The sequence below is a fragment of the Chiloscyllium plagiosum genome, unplaced genomic scaffold, assembly GCF_037043375.1.
Source record: "Chiloscyllium plagiosum isolate Xiang-an unplaced genomic scaffold, Cpla_swu_hap1 HiC_scaffold_10, whole genome shotgun sequence".
Taxonomy (NCBI): Eukaryota; Metazoa; Chordata; class Chondrichthyes; order Orectolobiformes; family Hemiscylliidae; genus Chiloscyllium; species Chiloscyllium plagiosum.
The window spans coordinates 4091920-4114338 of record NW_028270148.1 but is presented as its reverse complement, the minus strand read 5'-3'; the positions used below and the strand labels follow the sequence as shown (position 1 = coordinate 4114338).

General features: G+C 50.8%; 1 protein-coding gene across 4 annotated transcripts in view; it reads left to right on the top strand.

Annotated features, from left to right (window-relative positions):
• LOC122552545 (protein-tyrosine kinase 2-beta-like) overlaps positions 1-22419 on the top strand; it is a 186278-nt gene that overhangs the window by 81380 nt on the left and 82479 nt on the right. For all 4 annotated transcript variants that reach the window (XM_087991026.1, XM_087991025.1, XM_087991024.1 and 1 more), the window contains exons 5-8: positions 2213-2292; positions 10005-10067; positions 10440-10494; positions 22110-22250. In XM_087991026.1, coding sequence (XP_087847152.1) covers positions 2213-2292; positions 10005-10067; positions 10440-10494; positions 22110-22250 — 339 coding nt within the window. The remainder of the gene's footprint in view (positions 1-2212; positions 2293-10004; positions 10068-10439; positions 10495-22109; positions 22251-22419) is intronic.

Genomic DNA, 22419 nt, shown 5'->3' with positions numbered 1-22419 from the left:
CAGAGAGTTGATATAAAGGTGATGTTTTCAGGATGGCAATCTGTAAGTAATAATGTGCCAGATGGACAGGAACATCGAAAATAGGAGTGGGAGTAGGCCATTCGGCCCTTCAAGCCTGCTCCACCATTCACCTTAACCATGGCTGACTATCTGTATCCCCTGTTCCTGCTTTCTCCCCATGCCCTTTGATCCCTTGGTTCTGGGAACGATATCTAACTCCTTTATGAAAACATTCCATCACCCCTGAGTGTAAAACAGGCTCTCATTGATGAGGTTGTTTCTTCAGAAAGACGGTTGAGAGTGAGATTGTTTCCTGCTGGTTTCTCAGGCAGCACATTCACTAACTGTTCCCCCGCGTTTCTCTGATGGAAGCACAGAGCTGGCTTTCCTGTTCTTGGTTACACTTCACAGCACTCTCGAAACCTCGGCTCGTATGGAACTGAGAGGTGTGAAGGTTGGTTCACACTTGGATAGAGCTCTGCATTATATCCTTTCTGCTTTTTCTGTCATGTTAGCAGTTTCTGTTGTTGTCTTTCATTCACACGTTAGTGACCACATCCTCAGTATTATACACAGCACTGGCTGACATTACACAGTTAAGTGACTGCTATCAGGCTTGTTACAGCAAACACTTCCATGGGATGGGGGTATCAGTGGCTGGGCCAGTATTTATTGCCCATCCCTGGTTGCCCTTGAGAAGGACGTGGTGAGTTGCCTTCGTGAACCACAGTCATAGAGTCATAGAGATGTACAGCATGGAAACAGACCCTTCGATCCAACTCCTCCATGCCAACCAGACATCCTAACATAATCTAGTCCCATTTGCCAGCCCTTGGCCCGTATCTCTCTAAACCCTTCCTATTCATATACCCATCCAACTATCTTTTAAATGTAATTGTATCAGCCTCCAACACTTCCCCTGGCAGCTCATTCCATACACACACAACCCTCTGCATGAAAACGTTGCCCCTTCAGACCTTTTTAAGTCTTTCCCCTCTCACCCTAAACCTATGGACTCTAGTTCTGGACTTTGCCACCCTGGACCAAAGACCTTGTCTATTTATCCTATCCATGCTCCTCATGATTTTGTAAACCTCTATAAGGTCACCCCTCAGCTGCCTTGACAATCGGGAAGGGAGGTCATCATTGACCAGATGTTGAACTGGTCTCTCCACATAACCACAGTGACTACAAGAGCAGGGGAGAGGCTGGGAATCCTGGAGTGAGTGAGACTCCCCAAAGCCTGTCCACCACCTACAAGGCACAGTCAGGATGCCTCTAGGGAAGGAATTCCAGGATTCTGACCCAGGGGCCCTAAAGGAACGATGATATATTTCCAAGTCAGGATGGGGAGTGACTTGGAGGGGAACTTACAGGCGGTGGTGTTCCCTTGTATCTGCTGCCCTTGCCCTTCTAATTTGGAAGTGGTCGTGGGTTTGGAAGGTGCAGTCTGAGGATCTTTGGTGAATTTCTGCAGTGCATCTTGTAGATAGTACACACTGCTGCTACTGATTGTCGGTGGTGGAGGGAGGGGATGTTTGTGGATGTGGTGCCAATCAAGCGGCTGCTTTGTCCTGGATGGTATCAAGCTTCTTGAGTGTTGTTGGAGCTGCCCCCATCCAGACAAGTGGGGAGTATTCCATCACACTCCTGACTTGTGCCTTGTAGATGGTGGACAGGCTTTGGGGAGTCAGGAGGGGAGTTACTTGCTGCAGTATTTCTAGCCTCTGACCTGCTCTCGTACCCACTTGGTTTATGACCAGTTTCTGGTCAATGGTAACCCCCAGGATGTCAATAGCGGGGGATTCAGCAATGGTACTGTCTTATCAGCCCAAGCCTGGATCTTATCCAGAACTTGGTACATTTGAACTGATAGAATGAGCACAGAAAGAAGCCATTCAGCCCAAAAAGTCTGCATCTACCCTCTGAAGAGCATCCCACCCATACCATCGCTTCAGTTCATCACCTGCTGGGTAGCAGCACTTAATTAAAGCACACAAGTCAGCCCTCAGCAAAGACAGCCCAATAATTCTCACACTGAAAACATCTTGACGTTCCCACTGAAAACATCCAACATTTTAGTGGAGCAGTCTTCCGACCTTTAGTCTCCCATTTTGGTTGACCTGGTGCTTTCAGGGTGCTACAGCCCTCCAGTGTGCATTCCTGTTGATCGGGTCACAGAGAGTCTCATTTGCTGACATTGTCTCAATAGGTACGCAGTGACTACATGCAGGAAGTTGCTGCTCAAGTCGATCAGGACATAGCCATGAAGTTGGGCTGCCTAGAGATCAGGTAAGGCTCCCTCTGTACAACATGGAGCAATGTGCTGGCCTCCAGCTCATCCTCCGTATCCACCTGAAGCCAATGGGAAGCTCAGGCAACAGGGAGAGCTCCTTTGTCTGTATCCCGGACCTGGTGCACTTGGGGGTTCCCAACCTGATACAGAATTGGACAGAGAACAATAACTATCTCCAAGCCACATTTTAATCCTCAACGTGTTGGCTCGAGATTTGAGATCATTCTCTTTCTCTTCTTCTGTTGGTTCACTCAGCTTTCCACCATCTTCACATTTGGAGAAATGAGGCCCAAAGCTGATGGCAACTGAACCTTTGGGATCTCGGTCTTATTGTATCAATCAGCTAGAAACTGGCCTGTGTTAAATATCATCTCCACAGACATGCAGAAAGCATCGCTTGCTAATTAAAAATGAGAAAAAAAAGCTGGAGGATCTTCTATGAGGAAGTTGGACAGATATCGGTGAAATAATAACTAGAATTGTAAGCACAACTGATGGTAGTCTGAAGGGAAGCTCTGCACGGAAACTGCTTGTTATCAATGAGGTGGTGGATACAACATTTGTTAGCCCCCAGGCCATCTCTCCAATTTCACTGCATGTTGCCTGATGGGACAGTAAGGCATTGAGAGCTCACTGGTGAACAGGCAGCTCATCTTCCTGTGATGGCATTGCTCAATTTCCTACAGCCTGCAGCGTTAGCACCAAAATAAAATGTATCTCAGTCTGCAGCTTCACTCTCTGAAGATGAAAACACCGTCACGTACACACTGAAATCATTGTCACGTTCACACTGAAATCATTGTCACGTTCACACTGAAATCATTGTCACGTTCACACTGAAAACACCGTCACGTTCACACTGAAATCATTGTCACGTTCACACTGAAATCATTGTCACGTTCACACTGAAATCATCGTCACGTACACACTGAAAACATCGTCACGTTCACACTGAAATCATTGTCACGTTCACACTGAAAACACCGTCACGTTCACACTGAAAACACCGTCACGTTCACACTGAAATCATTGTCACGTTCACACTGAAATCATTGTCACGTTCACACTGAAATCATCGTCACGTACACACTGAAAACATCGTCACGTTCACACTGAAAACATCGTCACGTTCACACTGAAATCATTGTCACGTTCACACTGAAAACACCGTCACGTACACACTGAAAACACCGTCACGTACACACTGAAAACACCGTCACGTACACACTGAAAACACCGTCACGTACACACGAAAACACCGTCACGTTCACACTGAAATCATCGTCACATTCACACTGAAAACATCGTCACGTTCACACTGAAAACATCGTCACGTTCACACTGAAAACACCGTCACGTTCACACTGAAATCATCGTCACGTTCACACTGAAAACATCGTCACGTTCACACTGAAAACACCGTAACGTACACACTGAAAACACCGTCACGTACACACTGAAAACACCGTCACGTACACACGAAAACACCGTCACGTTCACACTGAAATCATCGTCACGTTCACACTGAAAACATCGTCACGTTCACACTGAAAACACCGTCACGTACACACTGAAAACACCGTCACGTTCACACTGAAAACACCGTCACGTTCACACTGAAAACACCGTCACGTACACACGAAAACACCGTCACGTTCACACTGAAATCATCGTCACGTTCACACTGAAAACATCGTCACGTTCACACTGAAAACACCGTCACGTTCACACTGAAAACACCGTCACGTTCACACTGAAAACACCGTCACGTACACACGAAAACACCGTCACGTTCACACTGAAATCATCGTCACGTTCACACTGAAAACATTGTCACGTTCACACTGAAAACACCGTAACGTACACACTGAAAACACCGTCACGTACACACTGAAAACACCGTCACGTACACACGAAAACACCGTCACGTTCACACTGAAATCATCGTCACGTTCACACTGAAAACATTGTCACGTTCACGCTGAAAACATCGTCACGTACACACGAAAACACATACACACTGAAAACATCGTCACGTTCACACTGAAAACATCGTCACGTTCACACTGAAAACATCGTCACGTTCACACTGAAATCCTCGTCACGTTCACACTGAAATCATCGTCACGTACACGCTGAAAACACCGTCACGTTCACACTGAAATCATCGTCACGTACACGCTGAAAACACCGTCACGTTCACGCTGAAAACACCGTCACGTTCACACTGAAAACACCGTCACGTTCACACTGAAAACACCGTCACGTTCACACTGAAAACATCGTCACGTTCACACTGAAAACATCGTCACGTTCACACTGAAAACATCGTCACGTTCACACTGAAATCCTCGTCACGTTCACACTGAAATCATCGTCACGTACACGCTGAAAACACCGTCACGTTCACACTGAAATCATCGTCACGTTCACACTGAAAACACCGTCACGTTCACACTGAAATCATCGTCACGTTCACACTGAAAACATCGTCACGTTCACACTGAAAACATCGTCACGTTCACACTGAAAACACCGTCACGTACACGCTGAAAACACCGTCACGTTCACACTGAAAACACCGTCACGTTCACACTGAAAACACCGTCACGTTCACACTGAAAACACCGTCACGTACACGCTGAAAACACCGTCACGTACACGCTGAAAACACCGTCACGTACACGCTGAAAACACCGTCACGTACACGCTGAAAACACCGTCACGTACACGCTGAAAACACCGACACGTACACGCTGAAAACACCGACACGTACACACTGAAAACACCGTCACGTACACAATGAAAACACCGTCATGTACACACTGAAAACACCGACACGTACACACTGAAAACACCGACACGTACACACTGAAAACACCATCATGTACACACTGAAATCATCGTCACGTTCACACTGAAAACATCGTCACGTTCACACTGAAAACACCGTCACGTTCACACTGAAAACACCGTCACGTTCACACAGAAATCATCGTCACGTTCACACTGAAATCATCGTCACGTACACGCTGAAAACACCGTCACGTTCACACTGAAATCATCGTCACGTACACGCTGAAAACACCGTCACGTACACGCTGAAAACATCGTCACGTTCACACTGAAAACACCGTCACGTTCACACTGAAATCATCGTCACGTTCACACTGAAAACACCGTCACGTTCACACTGAAATCATCGTCACGTACACGCTGAAAACACCGTCACGTACACGCTGAAAGCATCGTCACGTTCACGCTGAAAACACCTTCACGAACACACTGAAATCATCGTCACGTTCACACTGAAATCATCGTCACGTTCACGCTGAAAACATCGTCACGTTCACGCTGAAAACACCGTCACGTTCACACTGAAATCATCGTCACGTTCACACTGAAAACATCGTCACATTCACACTGAAAACATCATCACGTTCACACTGAAAACATCGTCACGATCACGCTGAAAACACCGTCACATACACGCTGAAAACACCGTCACGTACACGCTGAAAACACCGTCACGTTCACGCTGAAAACACCGTCACGTTCACACTGAAAACACCGTCACGTTCACACTGAAATCATCGTCACGTACACGCTGAAAACACCGTCACGTTCACACTGAAAACACCGTCACGTTCACACTGAAATCATCGTCACGTTCACACTGAAAACATCGTCACGTTCACACTGAAAACACCGTCACGTTCACACTGAAATCATCGTCACGTACACGCTGAAAACACCGTCACGTCCACGCTGAAAACATCGTCACGTTCACGCTGAAAACACCTTCACGAACACACTGAAATCATCGTCACGTTCACACTGAAATCATCGTCACGTTCACGCTGAAAACATCGTCACGTTCACGATGAAAACACCGTCACGTTCACACTGAAATCATCGTCACGTTCACACTGAAAACATCGTCACGTTCACACTGAAATCATCGTCACGTTCACACTGAAAACACCGTCACATACACACTGAAAACACCGTCATGTACACGCTGAAAACATCGTCACGTTCACGCTGAAAACACCGTCACGTTCACACTGAAAACACCGTCACGTTCACACTGAAATCATCGTCACGTACACGCTGAAAACACCGTCACGTACACACTGAAAACACCGTCACGTTCACACTGAAAACACCGTCACGTTCACACTGAAAACACCGTCACGTTCACACTGAAATCATCGTCACGTTCACACTGAAATCATCGTCACGTTCACACTGAAAACACCGTCACGTTCACACTGAAATCATCGTCACGTTCATGCTGAAAACACCGTCACGTTCACACTGAAATCATCGTCACGTTCACACTGAAATCATCGTCACGTTCACACTGAAATCATCGTCACGTTCACGCTGAAAACATCGTCACGTTCACGCTGAAAACACCGTCACGTTCACACTGAAATCATCGTCACGTTCACACTGAAATCATCGTCACGTTCACACTGAAAACATCGTCACGTTCACACTGAAAACATCGTCACGTTCACGCTGAAAACACCGTCACGTTCACACTGAAAACATCGTCACGTTCACACTGAAAACATCGTCACGTTCACACTGAAATCATTGTCACATTCACACTGAAAACATCGTCACGTTCACGCTGAAAACACCGTCACGTTCACACTGAAATCATCGTCACGTTCACGCTGAAATCATCGTCACGTTCACGCTGAAATCATCGTCACGTTCACGCTGAAAACACCGTCACGTACACGCTGAAAATACCGTCACGTACACGCTGAAAATACCGTCACGTTCACACTGAAAACACCGTCACGTTCACACTGAAAACACCGTCACGTTCACACTGAAAACACCGTCACGGACACACTGAAAACATCGTCACGTTCACACTGAAAACACCGTCACGTTCACACTGAAAACACCGTCACGTTCACACTGAAAACACCGTCACGTTCACACTGAAATCATCGTCACGTTCACGCTGAAAACACCGTCACGTTCACACTGAAATCATCGTCACGTTCACGCTGAAATCATCGTCACGTTCACGCTGAAAACATCGTCACGTTCACACTGAAAACACCGTCACGTTCACACTGAAAACACCGTCACGTTCACACTGAAATCATCGTCACGTTCACACTGAAAACATCGTCACGTTCACGCTGAAAACATCGTCACGTTCACGCTGAAAACACCGTCACGTTCACACTGAAAACATCGTCACGTTCACACTGAAAACATCGTCACGTTCACACTGAAATCATTGTCACATTCACGCTGAAAACATCGTCACGTTCACGCTGAAAACACCGTCACGTTCACGCTGAAAACACCGTCACGTACACGCTGAAAACACCGTCACGTTCACGCTGAAAACACCGTCACGTACACGCTGAAAACACCGTCACGTTCACGCTGAAAACACCGTCACGTACACGCTGAAAACACCGTCACGTACACGCTGAAAATACCGTCACGTTCACACTGAAAACACCGTCACGTTCACACTGAAAACACCGTCACGTTCACACTGAAAACACCGTCACGTTCACACTGAAAACATCGTCACGTTCACACTGAAAACATCGTCACGTTCACGCTGAAAACACCGTCACGTACACGCTGAAAACACCGTCACGTACACGCTGAAAACACCGTCACGTTCACGCTGAAAACACCGTCACGTTCACGCTGAAAACACCGTCACGTTCACGCTGAAAACACCGTCACGTTCACACTGAAAACATCGTCACGTTCACACTGAAAACACCGTCACGTTCACACTGAAATCCTCGTCACGTTCACACTGAAATCATCGTCACGTACACGCTGAAATCATCGTCACGTACACGCTGAAAACACCGTCACGTTCACGCTGAAAACACCGTCACGTTCACGCTGAAAACACCGTCACGTACACGCTGAAAACACCGTCACGTACACGCTGAAAACATCGTCACGTTCACGCTGAAAACATCGTCACGTTCACACTGAAAACATCGTCACGTTCACACTGAAAACATCGTCACGTTCACACTGAAAACACCGTCACGTTCACACTGAAATCCTCGTCACGTTCACACTGAAATCATCGTCACGTACACGCTGAAAACACCGTCACGTTCACACTGAAAACATCGTCACGTTCACACTGAAAACACCATCACGTTCACACTGAAAACATCGTCACGTTCACACTGAAAACATCGTCACGTTTACGCTGAAAACACCGTCACGTTCACACTGAAAACATCGTCACGTTCACACTGAAAACATCGTCACGTTCACACTGAAATCATTGTCACGTTCACACTGAAAACATCGTCACGTTCACGCTGAAAACACCGTCACGTTCACACTGAAATCATCGTCACGTTCACACTGAAAACATCGTCACGTTCACACTGAAATCATCGTCACGTTCACACTGAAAACACCGTCACGTTCACGCTGAAAACACCGTCACGTACACGCTGAAAACACCGTCACGTTCACACTGAAAACATCGTCACGTACACGCTGTAAACACCGTCACGTTCACGCTGAAAACACCGTCACGTACACGCTGAAAACACCGTCACGTACACACTGAAAACACCGTCACGTTCACACTGAAAACACCGTCACGTTCACACTGAAAACACCGTCACGGACACACTGAAAACATCGTCACGTTCACACTGAAAACACCGTCACGTTCACACTGAAAACACCGTCACGTTCACACTGAAAACATCGTCACGTTCACACTGAAAACACCGTCACGTTCACACTGAAAACACCGTCATGTTCACGCTGAAAACATCGTCATGTTCACGCTGAAAACACCGTCACGTTCACGCTGAAAACACCGTCACCTACACACTGAAAACACCGTCATGTTCACACTGAAAACACCGTCACGTTCACGCTGAAAACACCGTCACGTACACGCTGAAAACATCGTCACGTTCACACTGAAAACATCGTCACGTTCACACTGAAAACATCGTCACGTTCACACTGAAAACACCGTCACGTTCACACTGAAATCCTCGTCACGTTCACACTGAAATCATCGTCACGTACACGCTGAAAACACCGTCATGTTCACACTGAAAACATCGTCACGTTCACACTGAAAACACCGTCACGTTCACACTGAAAACATCGTCACGTTCACACTGAAAACACCGTCACGTACACACTGAAAACACCGTCATGTTCACACTGAAAACACCGTCACGTACACACTGAAAACACTGTCACGTACACACTGAAAACACCGTCATGTTCACACTGAAAACACCGTCACGTACACACTGAAAACACTGTCACGTACACACTGAAAACACCTTCACGAACACACTGAAAATGTTACTGCATTTTTGGCAGCAATCTCCAGCTCATTCGTAGGAGGTGTCGGCTTCACACTGCCACCAAGGTTTAATTCAGCAACAATCACATGTCATCAGGTCAAATTAATGCCATCAATAAATTAATCATACAGGGACTCCACTCCCACCCCCTCCCCCACCCCACTCCCCACTGCCTTGTATTACTGTGTCTCTACTGATGTTACTCCAGCTCCTTCGCGCTGTCTCTCAGTAACCCCTCTCCTTCACACTGTTGGAATCGATCCACAGTTTCATGGGAATGTCTAACCTTGTAGTGTTGAAGTTTTGAATAAATGTTTTCTGTTTTTACTGTCTGTTCTCAGGAGGTTTTATAAGGACATGCCCCCGAAGGCGCTGGAGAAGAAATCCAATTTTGAGTTGTTGGAGTAAGTGTGGGTCTGTTGGGATTTTGGTTCGAATATTCTGTTCAGACAACCAGGGGATTGAGGAAGGGCTCACTGGGGATCTGCCCGCGTTTCTGATCTCGAGAGCTGGTTTTGGAGAAAAGGTGATTTGGAGGTCCAATCCAGATCCTGATTGCATTGAACTAGGACAATGTTTTCTTGATGTTCCTTTCAGCAGAATGTAAGTCCCTCGTGTATAACCGGGACTCCATCCAAGTCTGGGTCCTCATCCAGATGTGACAGGGTCTCCTGTGAATGCTCTGTCTGTTCCTTTGAGTGTGTAACCTGATGAGTCCCGGACGATGAAGCCACAATATAAGCCCACACTGTCCTCAGGTTTCTTTTCTGTTGCAGGAAAGAGGTTGGTCTCGATTTGTTCTTCCCGAAACAGCTGCAGGACAGTATGAAGGTAGATAACGACTTTTGCCAGGAGCCTATCCATTCCGCAATCTTGTCTCACTGTCTGTCAATGGGAGGGTTTTTTCCGATGTTAACGGAAGCACACTGGGTAACTTGACAGAAAATGTTTGAGCATTAAGAGAGAGTAGAGACAGGAAACATGTCTTAGATCTCACTGGGACAGCATGCTGGAAATGAAATCCCACGATTCTGCAGTTACCACCTCAAGTTAAAGTTTTTAACAATTCCACAGTTGTCTAATTCTAAGACCCAGATTGTCAGAGAGCACAGACCAGGTTTCTCTCCCTAACAAGAGGTCCTGTTTATTACCAAGAAATAGAATCCAGTTACAGGGAAACAAAGATGAGCAGTTAACATATAATGCTCCCAGATAAAACTCATACTGTCTTATAAACCCTCCCTTTCACACATTAACAGATACAGATAAAAACATGGGTGTTGTGGACAGCGGGAAAGAGTGGGAAGACAGTTCAGAGTTCCCTATCCACAGGGTTTTCTGATTTGATTCTTGTGCTGCTCAGATGCTGTTTCTCAATCTTCCTTCTCCAGATGCTTTCACTTATTTACAGGAGGCAGAGGGGGAACTGATTCACACTGACACCATCTCCCTGACTGATTCACACTGACACCATCTCCCTGACTGATTCACACTGACACCATCTCCCTGACTGATTCACACTGACACCATCTCCCTGACTGATTCACACTGACACCATCTCCCTGACTGATTCACACTGACACCATCTCCCTGACTGATTCACACTGACACCAGCTCCCTGACTGATTCACACTGACACCATCTCCCTGACTGATTCACACTGACACCATCTCCCTGACTGATTCACACTGACACCAGCTCCCTGACTGATTCACACTGACACCATCTCCCTGACTGATTCACACTGACACCAGCTCCCTGACTGATTCACACTGACACCAGCTCCCTGACTGATTCACACTGACACCATCTCCCTGACTGATTCACACTGACAGCAGCTCCCTGACTGATTCACACTGACACCAGCTCCCAGACTGATTCACACTAACAGCAGCTCCCTGACTGATTCACACTGACACCATCTCCCTGACTGATTCACACTGACACCATCTCCCTGACTGATTCACACTGACACCATCTCCCTGACTGATTCACACTGACACCATCTCCCTGACTGATTCACACTGACACCATCTCCCTGACTGATTCACACTGACACCAGCTCCCTGACTGATTCACACTGACACCATCTCCCTGACTGATTCACACTGACACCATCTCCCTGACTGATTCACACTGACAGCAGCTCCCTGACTGATTCACACTGACACCATCTCCCTGACTGATTCACACTGACACCATCTCCCTGACTGATTCACACTGACACCATCTCCCTGACTGATTCACACTGACACCATCTCCCTGACTGATTCACACTGACACCAGCTCCCTGACTGATTCACACTGACACCATCTCCCTGACTGATTCACACTGACACCAGCTCCCAGACTGATTCACACTGACACCAGCTCCCTGACTGATTCACACTGACACCAGCTCCCTGACTGATTCACACTGACACCATCTCCCTGACTGATTCACACCGACACCAGCTCCCTGACTGATTCACACTGACACCATCTCCCTGACTGATTCAGACTGACACCAGCTCCCTGACTGATTCACACTGACACCAGCTCCCTGACTGATTCACACTGACAGCAGCTCCCTGACTGATTCACACTGACACCAGCTCCCTGACTGATTCACACTGACAGCATCTCCCTGACTGATTCACATTGACACCATCTCCCTGACTGATTCACACTGACACCAGCTCCCTGACTGATTCACACTGACACCAGCTCCCAGACTGATTCACACTAACAGCAGCTCCCTGACTGATTCACACTGACACCATCTCCCTGACTAATTCACACTGACAGCAGCTCCCTGACTGATTCACACTGACACCATCTCCCTGACTGATTCACACTGACACCATCTCCCTGACTGATTCACACTGACACCATCTCCCTGACTGATTCACACTGACACCATCTCCCTGACTAATTCACACTGACAGCAGCTCCCTGACTGATTCACACTGACACCATCTCCCTGACTGATTCACACTGACACCAGCTCCCAGACTGATTCACACTGACACCAGCTCCCTGACTGATTCACACTGACACCATCTCCCTGACTGATTCACACCGACACCAGCTCCCTGACTGATTCACACTGACACCATCTCCCTGACTGATTCACACTGACACCATCTCCCTGACTGATTCACACTGACACCATCTCCCTGACTGATTCACACTGACACCAGCTCCCTGACTGATTCACACTGACAGCATCTCCCTGACTGATTCACATTGACACCATCTCCCTGACTGATTCACACTGACACCAGCTCCCTGACTGATTCACACTGACACCAGCTCCCAGACTGATTCACACTAACAGCAGCTCCCTGACTGATTCACACTGACACCATCTCCCTGACTAATTCACACTGACAGCAGCTCCCTGACTGATTCACACTGACACCATCTCCCTGACTGATTCACACTGACACCATCTCCCTGACTAATTCACACTGACAGCAGCTCCCTGACTGATTCACACTGACACCATCTCCCTGACTGATTCACACTGACACCATCTCCCTGACTGATTCACACTGACACCAGCTCCCTGACTGATTCACACTGACACCATCTCCCTGACTGATTCACACTGACACCAGCTCCCAGACTGATTCACACTGACACCATCTCCCTGACTGATTCACACTGACACCAGCTCGCTGACTGATTCACACTGACACCAGCTCCCAGACTGATTCGCACTGACACCAGCTCCCTGACTGATTCACACTGACACCAGCTCCCTGACTGATTCACACTGACACCATCTCCCTGACTGATTCGCACTGACAGCAGCTCCCTGACTGATTCACACTGACACCATCTCCCTGACTGATTCACACTGACACCAGCTCCCTGACTGATTCGCACTGACACCATCTCCCTGACTGATTCGCACTGACACCATCTCTCTGACTGATTCACACTGACACCAGCTCCCTGACTGATTCACACTGACACCATCTCCCTGACTGATTCACACTGACACCAGCTCCCAGACTGATTCACACTGACACCATCTCCCTGACTGATTCACACTGACACCAGCTCCCAGACTGATTCACACTGACACCAGCTCCCTGACTGATTCACACTGACACCAGCTCCCTGACTGATTCACACTGACACCATCTCCCTGACTGATTCACACTGACACCATCTCCCTGACTGATTCACACTGACACCAGCTCCCAGACTGATTCACACTGACACCATCTCCCTGACTGATTCACACTGACACCAGCTCCCTGACTGATTCACACTGACACCATCTCCCTGACTGATTCACACTGACACCAGCTCCCAGACTGATTCACACTGACAGCAGCTCCCTGACTGATTCACACTGACACCATCTCCCTGACTGATTCACACTGACACCATCTCCCTGACTGATTCACACTGACACCATCTCCCTGACTGATTCACACTGACACCATCTCCCTGACTAATTCACACTGACAGCAGCTCCCTGACTGATTCACACTGACACCAGCTCCCAGACTGATTCACACTGACACCATCTCCCTGACTGATTCACACTGACACCAGCTCCCAGACTGATTCACACTGACACCAGCTCCCTGACTGATTCACACTGACACCATCTCCCAGACTGATTCACACTGACACCATCTCCCTGACTGATTCACACTGACACCATCTCCCTGACTGATTCACACTGACAGCAGCTCCCTGACTGATTCACACTGACACCATCTCCCAGACTGATTCACACTGACACCATCTCCCTGACTGATTCACACTGACACCATCTCCCTGACTGATTCACACTGACACCAGCTCCCTGACTGATTCACACTGACACCAGCTCCCTGACTGATTCACACTGACACCATCTCCCTGACTGATTCACACTGACACCATCTCCCAGACTGATTCACACTGACACCATCTCCCTGACTGATTCACACTGACACCATCTCCCTGACTGATTCACACTGACAGCAGCTCCCTGACTGATTCACACTGACACCATCTCCCAGACTGATTCACACTGACACCATCTCCCTGACTGATTCACACTGACACCATCTCCCAGACTGATTCACACTGACACCATCTCCCTGACTGATTCACACTGACACCAGCTCCCTGACTGATTCACACTGACACCATCTCCCTGACTGATTCACACTGACACCAGCTCCCAGACTGATTCACACTGACAGCAGCTCCCTGACTGATTCACACTGACACCATCTCCCTGACTGATTCACACTGACACCATCTCCCTGACTGATTCACACTGACACCATCTCCCTGACTGATTCACACTGACACCATCTCCCTGACTAATTCACACTGACAGCAGCTCCCTGACTGATTCACACTGACACCAGCTCCCAGACTGATTCACACTGACACCATCTCCCTGACTGATTCACACTGACACCAGCTCCCAGACTGATTCACACTGACACCAGCTCCCTGACTGATTCACACTGACACCATCTCCCAGACTGATTCACACTGACACCATCTCCCTGACTGATTCACACTGACACCATCTCCCTGACTGATTCACACTGACACCATCTCCCTGACTGATTCACACTGACACCAGCTCCCTGACTGATTCACACTGACACCATCTCCCAGACTGATTCACACTGACACCATCTCCCTGACTGATTCACACTGACACCATCTCCCAGACTGATTCACACTGACACCATCTCCCTGACTGATTCACACTGACACCATCTCTCTGACTGATTCACACTGACAGCAGCTCCCTGACTGATTCACACTGACACCATCTCCCAGACTGATTCACACTGACACCATCTCCCTGACTGATTCACACTGACACCATCTCCCTGACTGATTCACACTGACACCAGCTCCCTGACTGATTCACACTGACACCAGCTCCCTGACTGATTCACACTGACACCATCTCCCTGACTGATTCACACTGACACCATCTCCCTGACTGATTCACACTGACACCAGCTCCCTGACTGATTCACACTGACACCAGCTCCCTGACTGATTCGCACTGACAGCAGCTCCCTGACTGATTCACACTGACACCAGCTCCCTGACTGATTCACACTGACACCATCTCCCAGACTGATTCACACTGACACCAGCTTCCAGACTGATTCACACTGACACCAGCTCCCTGACTGATTCACACTGACACCATCTCCCTGACTGATTCACACTGACACCAGCTCCCTGACTGATTCACACTGACACCAGCTCCCTGACTGATTCACACTGACACCAGCTCCCTGACTGATTCACACTGACACCATCTCCCTGACTGATTCACACTGACAGCAGCTCCCTGACTGATTCACACTGACACCAGCTCCCTGACTGATTCACACTGACACCATCTCCCTGACTGATTCATACTGACAGCAGCTCCCTGACTGATTCACACTGACACCAGCTCCCTGACTGATTCACACTGACACCAGCTCCCTGACTGATTCACACTGACACCAGCTCCCTGACTGATTCACACTGACACCAGCTCCCTGACTGATTCACACTGACAGCAGCTCCCTGACTGATTCACACTGACAGCAGCTCCCTGACTGATTCATACTGACAGCAGCTCCCTGACTGATTCACACTGACACCATCTCCCTGACTGATTCACACTGACACCAGCTCCCTGACTGATTCACACTGACACCAGCTCCCTGACTGATTCACACTGACACCATCTCCCTGACTGATTCATACTGACAGCAGCTCCCTGACTGATTCACACTGACACCATCTGCCTGACTGATTCACACTGACACCAGCTCCCTGACTGATTCACACTGACACCATCTCCCTGACTGATTCACACTGACACCAGCTCCCAGACTGATTCACACTGACACCAGCTCCCTGACTGATTCACACTGACACCAGCTCCCTGACTGATTCACACTGACACCATCTCCCAGACTGATTCACACTGACACCATCTCCCAGATTGATTCACACTGACAGCAGCTCCCTGACTGATTGACACTGACACCATCTCCCAGACTGATTCACACTGACAGCAGCTCCCTGACTGATTCACACTGACAGCAGCTCCCTGACTGATTCACACTGACACCATCTCCCTGACTGATTCACACTGACACCATCTCCCAGTCTGATTCACACTGACAGCAGCTCCCTGACTGATTTACACTGACACCATTTCCCAGACTGATTCACACTGACAGCAGCTCCCTGACTGATTCACACTGACACCAGCTTCCTGACTGATTCACACTGACAGCAGCTCCCTGACTGATTCACACTGACACCAGCTTCCTGACTGATTCACACTGACACCAGCTCCCTGATTCACACTGACAGCAGCTCCCTGACTGATTCACACTGACACCAGCTTCCTGACTGATTCACACTGACACCAGCTCCCTGATTCACACTGACAGCAGCTCCCTGACTGATTCACACTGACACCATCTCCCTGACTGATTCACACTGACACCAGCTCCCTGACTGATTCACACTGACACCAGCTCCCTGATTCACACTGACAGCAGCTCCCTGACTGATTCACACTGACACCAGCTTCCTGACTGATTCACACTGACACCAGCTCCCTGATTCACACTGACAGCAGCTCCCTGACTGATTCACACTGACACCATCTCCCTGACTGATTCACACTGACACCAGCTTCCTGACTGATTCACACTGACACCAGCTCCCTGATTCACACTGACAGCAGCTCCCTGACTGATTCACACTGACACCAGCTTCCTGACTGATTCACACTGACACCAGCTCCCTGATTCACACTGACAGCAGCTCCCTGACTGATTCACACTGACACCAGCTCCCTGACTGATTCACACTGACACCAGCTCCCTGATTCACACTGACAGCAGCTCCCTGACTGATTCACACTGACACCAGCTTCCTGACTGATTCACACTGACACCAGCTCCCTGATTCACACTGACAGCAGCTCCCTGACTGATTCACACTGACACCAGCTTCCTGACTGATTCACACTGACACCAGCTCCCTGATTCACACTGACAGCAGCTCCCTGACTGATTCACACTGACACCAGCTCCCTGACTGATTCACACTGACACCAGCTCCCTGATTCACACTGACACCAGCTCCCTGATTCACACTGACACCAGCTCCCTGATTCACACTGACAGCAGCTCCCTGACTGATTCACACTGACACCAGCTCCCTGAATGATTCATTAAAAGTTCCAGCTTGCAGTAACAGCTGAAGAAGAAATCAGCCGACCTTCTTCAGGTTTAAAGTGTTATTTGACTGCAGAGAACAGAGAGACTGATCTTGAGCTGGTGCAATTCTGATTCTTGATCACACTCCCACAGTTATTTCGCTCCCTCTGAATACTCACGTCATTATTAGGAGGCAGAAGGACAGTGTTATCAAATCTGATCGCAGGTTCACAGATCAATCAGCTACATGCTACCAGTTAGGAATTGGTCATGGGAAATTCCCCTTAGTGTTCAGGGATGTGTAGGTTAGGTCGGTTAGCCATGGGAAATGCAGGGTTACAGGGATCGGGGAGGGGGAATGGGTCTGGCTGGGATGCTGTTGGGAAGTTTGGTGTGGACTAGTTGAGCTGAATGGCCTGTTTCCATACTGTAGGAATTCTCACTGTTCTCTGCGATGACATGTAGTCCCATGCAGAACACTGTGGTGCCATGCAGTCCCATGCAGCATGTTGTGGTCAGGTGCAGTCCTGTGCAGCACACTGTGGCCCGGTGCAGTCCCATGCAGCATGCTGTGGTCCAGTGCAGTCCCGTGCATCACGCTGTGGTCCAGTGCAGTCCCGTGCAGCACACTGTGGTCCCATGCAGCACACTGTGGTCCCATGCAGCACACTGTGGTCCAGTGCAGTCCCATGCAGCACGCTGTGGTTCGGTGCAGTCCTGTGCAGCACACTGTGGTCCTGTGCAGCACGCTGTGGTCCGGTGCAGTCCTGTGCAGCACACTGTGGTCCTGTGAAGCATGCTGTGGTCCGGTGCAGTCCCGTGCAGCACACTGTGGTCCCAAGCAGCACACTGTGGTCTGGTGCAGTCCTGTGCAGCACGCTGTGGTCCAGTGCAGTCCCATGCAGCACGCTGTGGTCCGGGACAGTCCCGTGCAGCATGCTGTGGTCCGGTGCAGTCCCATGCAGCACGCTGTGGTCCCGTGCAGTCCCGTGCCGCATGCTGTGGTCCCATGCAGTCCCTTGCAGCATGCTGTGGTCCAGTGCAGTCCCTTGCAGCACGCTGTAGTCCGGTGCAGTCCCTTGCAGCACGCTGTAGTCCGGTGCAGTCCCATGCAGCACACTGTGGTCCTGTGCAGCATGTTGTGGTCTGATACAGTCACGTGCAGCACACTGTGGTCCGGTGCAGTCCCATGCAGCACACTGTGGTCCCATGCAGCACACTGTGGTCCCATGCAGCACACTGTGGTCCTGTGCAGCATGTTGTGGTCTGGTGCAGTCAGGTGCAGCACACTGTGGTCTGGTGCAGTCCCATGCAGCACGCTGTGGTCCGGTGCAGTCCCTTGCAGCACGCTGTGGTCCGATGCAGTCCCTTGCAGCACGCTGTGGTCCCGTGCAGTCCTGTGCAGCACGCTGTGGTCCGGTGCGGTCACGTGCAGCACGCAGTGGTCCGGTGCAGTCCCACGCAGCACGCTGTGGTCCGGTGCAGTCCCTTGCAGCACGCTGTGGTCCGGTGCAGTCCTGTGCAGCACGCTGTGGTCCGGTGCGGTCACGTGCAGCACCCAGTGGTCCGGTGCAGTCCCACGCAGCATGCTGTGGTCCGGTGCAGTCCCATGCAGCACGCTGTGGTCCGGTGCAGTCCCACGCAGCACGCTGTGGTCCGGTGCAGTCCCTTGCACCACGCTGTGGTCCGGTGCAGTCCCTTGCACCACGCTGTGGTCCGGTGCAGTCCCGTGCAGCACGCTGTGGTCCCGTGCAGCACACTGTGGTCCCATGCAGTCCCATGCAGCACGCTGTGGTCCGGTGCAGTCCCATGCAGCACGCTGTGGTCCCGTGCAGTCCCATGCAGCACACTGTGGTCCCGTGCAGTCCCATGCAGCACGCTGTGGTCCCGTGTGGTCCCGTGCAGTCCCATGCAGCACGCTGTGGTCCGGTGAAGCACACTGTGGTCCCGTGCAGTCCCATGCAGCACGCTGTGGTCCCGTGCAGTCCCATGCAGCACGCTGTGGTCCTGTGCAGTCCCATGCAGCACGCTGTGGTCCGGTGCAGCACACTGTGGTCCCGTGCAGTCCCATGCAGCACGCTGTGGTCCGTGTGGTCCCGTGCAGTCCCATGCAGCACGCTGTGGTCCGGTGCAGCACACTGTGGTCCCGTGCAGTCCCATGCAGCATGCTGTGGTCCCGTGCAGTCCCATGCAGCACGCTGTGGTCCGGTGCAGCACACTGTGGTCCCGTGCAGTCCCATGCAGCACGCTGTGGTCCGTGTGGTCCCGTGCAGTCCCATGCAGCACGCTGTGGTCCGGTGCAGCATACTGTGGTCCCGTGCAGTCCCATGCAGCATGCTGTGGTCCCGTGCAGTCCCATGCAGCACGCTGTGGTCCGGTGCAGCACACTGTGGTCCCGTGCAGTCCCATGCAGCATGCTGTGGTCCCGTGCAGTCCCATGCAGCACGCTGTGGTCCGGTGCAGTCCCTTGCAGCACGCTGTGGTCCGGTGCAGTCCTGTGCAGCACGCTGTGGTCCGGTGCGGTCACGTGCAGCACCCAGTGGTCCGGTGCAGTCCCACGCAGCATGCTGTGGTCCGGTGCAGTCCCATGCAGCACGCTGTGGTCCGGTGCAGTCCCACGCAGCACGCTGTGGTCCGGTGCAGTTCCTTGCAGCACGCTGTGGTCCGGTGCAGTCCCTTGCACCACGCTGTGGTCCGGTGCAGTCCCGTGCAGCACGCTGTGGTCCCGTGCAGCACACTGTGGTCCCATGCAGTCCCATGCAGCACGCTGTGGTCCGGTGCAGTCCCATGCAGCACGCTGTGGTCCCGTGCAGTCCCATGCAGCACACTGTGGTCCCGTGCAGTCCCATGCAGCACGCTGTGGTCCCGTGTGGTCCCGTGCAGTCCCATGCAGCACGCTGTGGTCCGGTGAAGCACACTGTGGTCCCGTGCAGTCCATGCAGCACGCTGTGGTCCGGTGCAGCACACTGTGGTCCCCTGCAGTCCCATGCAGCATGCTGTGGTCCCGTGCAGTCCCATGCAGCACGCTGTGGTCCGGTGCAGCACACTGTGGTCCCGTGCAGTCCCATGCAGCACGCTGTGGTCCGTGTGGTCCCGTGCAGTCCCATGCAGCACGCTGTGGTCCGGTGCAGCACACTGTGGTCCCGTGCAGTCCCATGCAGCATGCTGTGGTCCGGTGCAGTCCCACGCAGCACGCTGTGGTCCGGTGCAGTTCCTTGCAGCACGCTGTGGTCCGGTGCAGTCCCTTGCACCACGCTGTGGTCCGGTGCAGTCCCGTGCAGCACGCTGTGGTCCCGTGCAGCACACTGTGGTCCCATGCAGTCCCATGCAGCACGCTGTGGTCCGGTGCAGTCCCATGCAGCACGCTGTGGTCCCGTGCAGTCCCATGCAGCACACTGTGGTCCCGTGCAGTCCCATGCAGCACGCTGTGGTCCCGTGTGGTCCCGTGCAGTCCCATGCAGCACGCTGTGGTCCGGTGAAGCACACTGTGGTCCCGTGCAGTCCCATGCAGCACGCTGTGGTCCCGTGCAGTCCCATGCAGCACGCTGTGGTCCTGTGCAGTCCCATGCAGCACGCTGTGGTCCGGTGCAGCACACTGTGGTCCCGTGCAGTCCCATGCAGCACGCTGTGGTCCGGTGCAGCACACTGTGGTCCCGTGCAGTCCCATGCAGCACGCTGTGGTCCGTGTGGTCCCGTGCAGTCCCATGCAGCACGCTGTGGTCCGGTGCAGCACACTGTGGTCCCGTGCAGTCCCATGCAGCATGCTGTGGTCCCGTGCAGTCCCATGCAGCACGCTGTGGTCCGGTGCAGCACACTGTGGTCCCGTGCAGTCCCATGCAGCACGCTGTGGTCCGGTGCAGCACACTGTGGTCCTGTGCAGTCCCGTGCAGCACGCTGTGGTCCGGTGCAATAAAGTTTGTCCCGGAAGTACTAGCTGCTCTATTTCAAACTGAAGTTATGAACCTGCGAGGGGTGGCGATGTCTTTGCTTTCCATCTTCTCCCTGAGAGGGAAGCCTCGAAACTGTGGCACTCCTCGAGTGCAGCGAGTGGTGTACACTGAGCAAAAACTGGCACAGCAAAACATGGGGAAAAACCCCATTCCTTTCAGTTGTTATAGTGACAGTTCGGGCAAGCTGTTTTGAGTTTTAATGTCTGATTGGAATGCTGCCAGACAGCAGCTTGATGAATGAGCTGCTGAAAGCAGGAACCATCTCATGCTGTCTGTTTGTTCCTACCCACAGGCCAAGCATCTGCGTAAGCTTATCCAGCAGAACTTCCTGCAGTTTAGCCAACTCAAGGAAGATGAATGCATCTCCAAGTTTTTTGAAATCCTTCTCACTGTTGCCAATTTTGAGCAAGAACATTATAAATGTGAACTGGGTGTAAGTCCATTCAGAAGTTGCTAATTACTATTCTGTGACTGTTTTTCTTAAAACAAAACCTCCCTTTGTGATGCTGTGTTGTGGAAACACAAGGAATTTTCAATGGTTATTATTTTGATAAACGTGACTGCATTCACCTTTTTAAACAAAAAAAAAACCTCTGAACCTG